This window comes from Micropterus dolomieu, linkage group LG05 (genome assembly GCF_021292245.1).
Source record: "Micropterus dolomieu isolate WLL.071019.BEF.003 ecotype Adirondacks linkage group LG05, ASM2129224v1, whole genome shotgun sequence".
Taxonomy (NCBI): Eukaryota; Metazoa; Chordata; class Actinopteri; order Centrarchiformes; family Centrarchidae; genus Micropterus; species Micropterus dolomieu.
In genome coordinates this window covers 21788467-21797634 of record NC_060154.1, presented here as the reverse complement: position 1 = coordinate 21797634, position 9168 = coordinate 21788467, and the positions used below count along the sequence as shown (strand labels likewise).

At 39.1% G+C, this 9168-nt stretch overlaps 1 protein-coding gene across 1 annotated transcript in view; it reads left to right on the top strand.

The window, feature by feature from the left end:
* The first annotated feature begins 4153 nt into the window (after positions 1-4153).
* Positions 4154-9168, top strand: part of creb3l3a (cAMP responsive element binding protein 3-like 3a) — an 8382-nt gene continuing 3367 nt past the window's right edge. Inside the window, exons 1-9 of the mRNA XM_046050408.1 lie at positions 4154-4223; positions 4574-4681; positions 4860-5103; positions 5802-5935; positions 6952-7062; positions 7154-7260; positions 7953-8021; positions 8240-8324; positions 8816-8909. Coding sequence (XP_045906364.1) covers positions 4203-4223; positions 4574-4681; positions 4860-5103; positions 5802-5935; positions 6952-7062; positions 7154-7260; positions 7953-8021; positions 8240-8324; positions 8816-8909 — 973 coding nt within the window. The 5' untranslated portion in view covers positions 4154-4202. The remainder of the gene's footprint in view (positions 4224-4573; positions 4682-4859; positions 5104-5801; positions 5936-6951; positions 7063-7153; positions 7261-7952; positions 8022-8239; positions 8325-8815; positions 8910-9168) is intronic.

The following is a 9168-nucleotide window of genomic DNA, read 5'->3' as shown; positions in this document are numbered from 1 at the left end:
ATATATATATATATATATATATAAATTAATAATAACAAAATACATTACTGAACGACATTAAAAGAGTCTGCTGACTGCTTGACACACCTCTGAAAGAGCCATCAGAAAACGTTTCCCCTAAATGTTGTCTGTCTGGGGATACTGGGGAATTAGTTAATAGCGTCCGTAGGTTGATAGTTGCGGATTAAACACCGAAACACAAACAGTGTAGCACATGTCGTGATCTGAGAAACATTCGCTGCAGAATCCATTTGTTGAAGAGAGAAAAATAAAGGTTGTCCCGAGGTGGGATTCAACACTCAACCATTGGTTGCAAGTCCTGCACTTTACTGAGCTAACCAAACAACATGTCAGTAGTAGTCAATATTATGACTCATATTCTCATCAATCTAATGGTTGAAAATATTGCTCCGATGCAAAACTTCTTTGCCGACCCCTGCTGTAAATTATTATTACTTCTTCTTCTTTGAACGTATGTATTCAACATAGTGATAAGTGTCTACACTGCCTGAATTCTACCAGAAGTAGAACTAGAAAAACATAGTGATGAAACATGCTCTGTAGTACTGTTTATCAGTTTTTAGCTGCTCTAGAAACATGACGACGCAACGTGGTAATGTCCATGTCCATGTCCATGGACCCGCGGTTATGTAGATATAAATGGCTCATTCTAAGGTTATAAAAACATAATGTTTATTATGTAAAGTCTCACACCACTGACAACATAGTTATGGATCTTATTTTGCATTTTTGTCGATAGATCCTCAGAGATGTAACACACTGAACCTTTTTTAAAAGGATGAAAAGCATCAGTACTGATGTACAACACAGAATATTTAAATCTCATTTCATTAGCTTTTGTTATTTGTTTTTTAGGGGATGTGTGTTTATGTGTGTTTTCTGGGATTTTTTTTCTTTCAAATTGTGCATGCCACATGTGAGGTCTTACAGCTCTTGTCACACTGCCATTTACTGTAATGATTGGCATTTGGTCTTCTCCATCTGTAAATCTCAGTACGGTAATGTTTTCAGAGGCTCATTACCATATATCTTTCCCCCAACTTTCAATTAGGAATATGTTGTCATCTGACCCTCATTTGAAATTTTGTGGAATATGAAACACAGCAGAGATTAGCGTTTAAATGAGGATAAATAGTGCTCTGTCAAAACTCAACAACAACAGGTAGTCAGTATATCCAAATAACAGCTAAAGATTCATCCTACATGAATCTTTAGCTGTTATTTCCCCTGTAGGGCTCTTATCACTTCACAAGGATCACAACTGTCTATGACTTCCCTAGAGACTGGAATTTTAATGGCCTGACATATAGTAAATTAATAAAAAAAAGGTAGGTGTGGTAGTAATAGTAAGTTAAGTATCCAGCTGCATCCCTCCAGACACCTTCAAATTAATATTTCACAGTGCTGTCAAGCTGCTGACCTTATAGTTTGAAGACATTGTCTCCTGAGGAACAGGTAAAGGCATATGCAGTGTGCACAGTGGTACAGTATGCTCTTGAAATTGATGTATCCCAGCCCAACACCCACTTCAAACCCACAAAATAGAGACTTACACAGCAAAGTGTGAGTTTATCTTGTTCTGTAGCTGTTATTCAACATAAAAAAACACTTTTGGATTGATGCTGGTGAGCAAGTCTTGATATTTTACTGAGGTATAATGTACAACATACAATAACCAGAAAAAAAACTTCTGATTGTCTCTAATGTGTATCTTCATCAGACCTCTCATCTTACCTTGACCTTAGAGGTTAACATATAACATTCAATAAGACTAAGATCTTTGAGCTAAATACTAATATGCTCACAATGAAAGTGCTAATATGCTGATGTTTAGCAAGTATTATGTTTACCTTTTCACTATATAAGTTTACCGTGTTAGCATGCTTAGATCTGCTAATTAGCACTAAACACAGCTAAGGCTGATGGAAATGTGATTCATTTCCCAAATTAAAAAATTATTTTTTAGGCATGCTGATGGTGTGAAACTAAAAGTCAGGGGATCAACAACGTTATAATAACAAAATCCTCAGTGGGACATGAATGTCTGTTGCTAATTTTAAAAATAAATATATATGCAATAGTTGGTGAGATATTTTAATCTAGACCAAAGTGGTGGACAAATTTCAACATTTAGTACAGCATTTTATGACACACCTCATAGTATACATCGTATTTGTTTTTGTTCATACTATTGAACAATTACTGATGCATTTTTAAATGTTACATTTTTACAGCATGAGTAAGATTCCTGGAGGGAAGACCCTGACAAACACCCACAAACAGTCAATAACAGAAAGAGAAGTAGGGGCTATGAAACCTGACCTTAACAGTTTTCTACTGTACACACATTCTGTGTTTGTCATAGAGCTTTATTTCAGAGCTGAGGTTTTAAAAAACAGCTTGTAGAGTAATTGCAGAGCTTTTGCCCTTTGGAACCTTCCTCCATCAGATAATAAAGCAATAATGATTATGTCATTCTTTTATGAAAAACCAATAGACCAGTCCCAGCAAGACACTAACTCTGTGCTGTGTCAGCTGACAGCTATAGCTTATCATTCCCATCAAATCTCAGCAAGCTGATGTGTTGGTCTATTTAAAGGCCTTCATGCTCATAATCACTGCTGCCGCTGTAGCTGTATCACATAAACCTCAGCAACAGCCTTCACCTCCTCATGGCTCTGCTCGGTTTAATCTTCCCTGCTGAGGTTGTATCGCTAAGTTAAATACAGGACAAATAATGTGCTCCCTCCACGTTATTTATCATGTGTTGTCTACCCTATTGTATGTATGCTGTAGTGCTGCAGCAGGGAGTCTCATTCGAGAAGATCCATGTACCAAGTCAAATAAACGCAATGCACCTCTGAAGCTCACATATATACTCTTGTTAGTTTAATCCAGGTTTCCTGTGCTGGTAGGCTGATTGTGTTGCGAATGAGTGCGATTTAACTGTCCTTTGTTTGGGGGTGTTATTTTGTGTGGTTACAACAAAATGTTCTAAATATATAATAATGTTTACAGTTAAAGTTTGGACTTGTCATCGTTTATTGTTTCCTTATTAAGTTTATAGCTACAGTTAAGTGAACACATGATGCTCTGTTATAATACCATTACACTATTCTATGCATCTCAGAGAAAACTGAGACTACTACACTAAAATATTTATTAAAACACATATATAAGAAAACATGCACAATACTACACAACAAATACTTTCTCCTCTTCATTCCACTACTCTCATGCATACAGTCTGCCCAGCACTTCCTGTTCCCCACTAACACGCCCCCAGAAACATCTGGCAGATATCTGTACTCTACTGAGTGCACACTTGCAGTTTGTTTGCGTACTGCTGAGGTACACTCCGGGTTTGGTGAAAAAAAATAATTAGACCCTCAAACAAATCCCAGATTATAAAGAGAGGGTGCAAATTGTGTCTTTGTAATTATGTTTTCATCAATTACTTTGCAGTACATTTATATTTTTAAGCCTCCTTAAAGGCTGATTAGTGCTTTAAGAGGCCTCAGGATGCTTTTTTTGTTATTCCCAATTGTACAAATAAATTATTTCCTTGATAATCCAGTTTCCTGAAGAACTGAACCATTACACACTAATGCAAACTATGTGCAGTTATTTATTTATTTATTTACTTAAACGATATGATTTTTGACACATACTTCAGTCGGTTACAGATTGGCAGATGTGTTCTTATTCTGCAATATTTTTAAAGCAATGTTGTTGACTTTTGTTTTCTAGAACCTGGCCATTGTATGACCATTGTTATGAATATATGCCAAAGGTCAGAGCTAGCCTTATGTCAATAAGGTATCAAAAAATAAGAGGAAAGAAAACAACAGACTTTGACCTTTCTGTTTTTTTACATCTTAGTGGAGACTTTATGTCCTCCGTCACCAGATAGACCAACTTGTGAAGTTCCTTAGTTGTGTACTCTTGGCTACCAGTCCGATTTTATCTACTTGTAGCCAATGGGGACAAAGCAAGCTAGTTGACTGGGTGTGTTGTGTTGGAGTTTAAACTTTGGACCCTAGATGAAGAGTTGAGAGATTCAGTGGAGACCCTTTAGGAACAGAGACGAAGCTCATCCACAACAAAGTAAATTGGATATTTTGGCTGGATCTCAGTATCTTGGGAGCTTCTTTGGTGTGCCACCCAAGCAAGAAAAAACAATGGAGCTCTACCGAGATCAGGTAAATAACCAAACATTATCCTTTTTATTGTATTGCAGTTTGCCAGTTATGGGTTAAGAGCAAATTAAAAGCCTACATCAAAATCTTCAGTCTACCTAAATCTACAGAGAAATACCTGTATTTAGAAAGGGCTGGGGATAATTACTACATAAAAATGTTCACAGAGGCAGACAGATAACTGGTCAGATTGGGGAAACATTGTACAGCGTTTTCAGGGAGGATCATGGCAGTAATCATGACCGTCTCCAGCTGGGGCGGGATTTGAAACCTTTAGTCTTGTTGTCTTTGCTTCTAAAAGCATGAAATGATAGTGCTGCACGCTGTCATTAAATGTCATGATCTCATTTTAGGGTTGTGATGGCATCGAGCTGCTTGACTGGCTGTTTGATCAAAACGATGGAATTCTCCGTCATGAGGAAACAGGCAACCATCACACCTGGCCAATGCAGGACCCAATTGTGCGTGAGACCGTCACTCATACATGCTATGAGTAGCCATTTCTTTGTGTTTAGTGTATAGTTTGTCCTTGACATACTGTGGGTCTTTGTCTGTTTTTAAAAGCCTGTCCCACCTCTGGCCATGTTGTCATCTCACATAGACAGACTAATGATAGCACTTAGGATTTTCACCCAGCAGATGCTGCAGCCAGCCGAACAGGCAGACAATGACTTCCTCAATGCCCTCCTGAGTGGAAGTGATTCTGTGTCGGGCTCGCCTCTGTGGTCCCCTTCTCCCAGTGACAGCGGGATCAGCGAGGACCCTCCTTCAGACCAGATGGACAGCCCTCAGCGCCCTGAGAGCCCCCATGGGGACACTCAGTATTTCGGTACGAGGCCACAAACTAAGGCAGCCCTGGAAGCCAACGTCTCCATTGACATCAGTGAGTCACAAATAACCACTAGAAAAACATTCATAATGCCACACATTATAACATATAGGTTTGCTACTAATGATTATTTTCACTTTCGCTAAATCTACAGATTATTTTCTCATTCAGTTAATATATTGTTTGGCCAATAAAATGTTAGCAAATTGTGAAAAAAATGCTTGTCACAAGTTCCTAGAGTCCAAACAGATGTGTCATAAACCTAAACATATACAATGTATTATAAAGGAGAAAAACAAAATTAAATCAGCAAAATATTCACACTTGAGAACCTACACATTTTCTCCACTAAAAATTACTTAAACAGTTAATCAGTTCAAACTCGACATCATTTTGTTGCCAGTTAGTATTCTGTTAATGGACTATGCTTTGATAACATCATCATTTCATTCTGATTACACTTTATGAAATAGGGATTTCCTGTCATAGTTGTGAGCAGACTATGATGAATGTAAATGTAATATGACAATTTATAAAGTAGGATAATGTTGTACAAAAATATTCAAACAATTACACATTATACAAAAGTACACATATTGAGGACCAAACACAGTAATTACTATTTGTCTAAATGTCATTTGTTAGTTTTCTTGTTGTTGTTTATCACTTAATCCAAACAATGATACTAGTGTGTCTTAATGATCTTTGTTTGCATGGGCTTCATGTGTATCCTTGTGTCTGTGTGGGTGCAGATGGCTGGGAGCCCGACTTCCCAACAGGCAGGACAAGGATTACACAATATCCGTCTGATATACATAGACCGCAGCTGTCCTCTGGCTTCCCGCTGACTGTAAAAGATCTTCTTCTGTCTGGCACACCAGAGCCCGTAAGTGTATTCTGGTTGTGGTGGGAGTTGGACAGAGTGGTAGTATTGCATGTGTGTTTGCACATTCTGCTGTTTACCTGCTGTTTGTGTGAGTTAGTGTGTGTCTGTGCGCATGTGGATTTCAGTGAAAACAAGTGGGTGACCACACTCTGTGAAATCATAGATTCACCATGGGGTGATGCCTTTGGAATGGCAAATGAAATTCCTGTGTATAGTATTTTGTTGAAGTTGATCTTTTTGAACTCAGTAATTTGTTAATTCCCCTTTGAGTTTTGAAATATGACCTCTTCAAAGTGTGGGGAGTTTGCAGCTTTGCAAGATTACTAAATTGCATTTTGTGGAGATATAGTCTTATGCTGCGCCATCCATTCATTCTTTAGCTATCCCCGCGTATTATTTGAAGGGTCACGACATTTAGTGAGAGGCGGGGTACACCCTGGATAGGTCACCAGTCAATTATAGTGCTGACACAAAAAGACAGACAATATTTCACACTCACAATCACACCTACCATTTATACACCACGGGAAGGGCCCAGCCGGTCGGCAGATTTGAACCCAGAAGGCTACCGTGCTGACCACTGCATCACTGTACAAATCATTTTTGTCAAAATCATTTAAGAAAAAAGTCCTAAAGTGGAGATCATAAAGGGAATACACATGCAAAATAATGTGTTTGTGCTTCTGAAACTTTAGGGTATGCAGTGGTGTGGATTTCAGCTCGCTCCAGGTATTGATCCCATCTTCGCAGCCCAGCTTAATAAGATGAAGGAGAGAGTGGCAGAATGCAACTTAGGTTCTCACACAATAATTGCTTTGAGGTAGCCATGAAATGAGAGTGACGAAGGTGGCCTGATAGTCTGCACTCATTTAACTACTTCTTGTGAGGCTCTAGGGAGAAAGAGTGGAGGAGGAGGAGGAGGAGGAGGAGGAGGAAAAGTTGCAGGGGCAGAGAGATGATTTAATCAAACAGCAGCGATTACATTTTAAATATTATTATTCAAATCTCACCACCAGACCCCACACCCATCCCAACAGTCGATCCAAGAGTTGATTCTCAATGAAGATGAGAAGAAGCTTTTGGCTAAGGAGGGGGTGACTCTACCCAGCCAACTACCTCTTACAAAGGTAAAGTGCTATCAATGCCTAAACAATGAGTGTAAGCGCAGTTTATCCCGCAGAGGCTGAAAATGAAAACGTTCCCTCCTCTGTCAATCAGTATGAAGAAAGGATTCTGAAGAAAATACGCAGAAAGATTCGCAATAAGCAGTCGGCCCAGGAGAGCAGGAAAAAGAAGAAGGAGTATATTGATGGACTGGAGAGCAGGTAAGAATATGATTTATAAATGAGTAACAAGAGACATGATTATTGTTTTGCATGTTTTTACATATTAACAACACATTTAAAATGTTAACCATTTTCCAAAACAGACAGTGTATTTCTTTCGTTTGTTTTCCTGCTATAACCTCCATTCAGCGCTTGGTCAGTTCAGTGAATCATGACGAGAGTCACTTTGTGGCTTCCTGAATTGCCAGCGTTTCATCTAACTGTGGTTCGATTCTGGCGTGTCACATGTCATTACCCTCACTTACTGCCTCTCTCTATCATTAGCTCGCACAGACAAAAATGCTGAAAATTTTTTAAAACATCAGCTTGCGGAGACTGCTGTCTATGTTACACTGCTGTATATTATCAATGCATGGTGATGCATTTATAAGCAGGGACTGTTTAATGTACATGTGTTTTGTGTGCTGAACAGGTGGGACGTTCTAAGACTTACAGTAATGTATGCTTTGGAAAATGTGTGGCAAAGTGAATGCAGTTTGTAAATGTTGGACTATATCTTCCAGAATCTCCCAAATCACTTCCTGAATGAGAAAGGGGGTTTTAAAACTCTTGTGTTCAATTGGCTTTAAAATGCGTATTGCTTAATGGAGCTTTAATGACAGTTTTAAATTTGATTGCAGTTTTAAAATATGGGAGATAATTATATTTTCTGACTGGATTATCTCCACTAGGATGGCTGCCTGCAATGCACACAACCAGGAGCTGCAGAGGAAAGTGTCCCAGCTGGAGAAATGCAACATGTGAGAGATTTTAAAATACTTGTCTTTCCATTTCCAGTCATTCATTCCTCTTTAATCCCCTGGCTGACATTTCTTCCACTCAGAAACTGCCTTTAGCAATTAGCCTTGCCCTCTTGTTCCCTCAAACCCTTGTTAATCCAATTATATTTATCTGTCTTTTACAATTTACAATTTTTTCCTTTTTCTTTTCTCTTTGACCCACCCCATCCTCTCTGCAGGTCACTAATGGAACAGTTGCGCAGGCTGCAGGCTCTGGTCATGAATACATCTAACAAGACTGCACAGACTGGGACATGTGTACTGGTATGGATGTCTTCTGTGTTTGTGGCAGGCAGATAAATAAATCACCCAGACACTCCATATGACTCCTCATTTAAAAAAAAACACTGTTATAGCCAAGTCAAGCTTACTAAAACCACTGATAGCAACCAAAGGCCATTTAAAACATGTATAGCTGGATTAGCTGTCAATGAAGGCTAATCTAGACATGTACACAGTGGACAAGTCCCCATAAAGAAAAATACACTGTCTGAACAGAAAATATGTATTGCCTGTGATCACTCAAATGGAATAAAGTGCAAGGCCTGAGGCAACATGAGTGGAGAAGATTTTAAAAAAACATTGCGACCTGAAAGCACATTCACAGAGGGAATATTCAAACCATTAGCCACTCAAACTGTATGCAGAACACACAGATTTTCAAGTAACAACTCTCTTTGATGTGAATTCAGTGTGAATAATGGATTTGGCACCTATTCCGACCATCCTTCAATGTAACTTTCTTTGTCTGGTAGGTACTCCTGCTGTCCTTCTCCCTAATCCTGTTCCCCAGCCTCAAGCCCTTCTCTGACACCAAGGTCAGCCAAGGAGACTTCAGTCCAGTCAGAAGTGAGTAACCTTCACTAATAGCTTTGTGCACCCACCTGCCAACTAATCCAGCACCTCTCTGTCACAGCTAAGGAGCTTGTTAGGACTGTGGTCTCAACCATGGCTGGAAACGTTCTCACCTACAGAGCCTCATAGCCTGCTCTGCCAATCTGAGGATTTGCTGCCGACTTAAAAACATTAAAAGTTTGGGGCAATGCAGAGAGAACCAAGGCCATGAATTGTCATTACGGTTATTAAGCTATTGCTCTGTCCACATCTT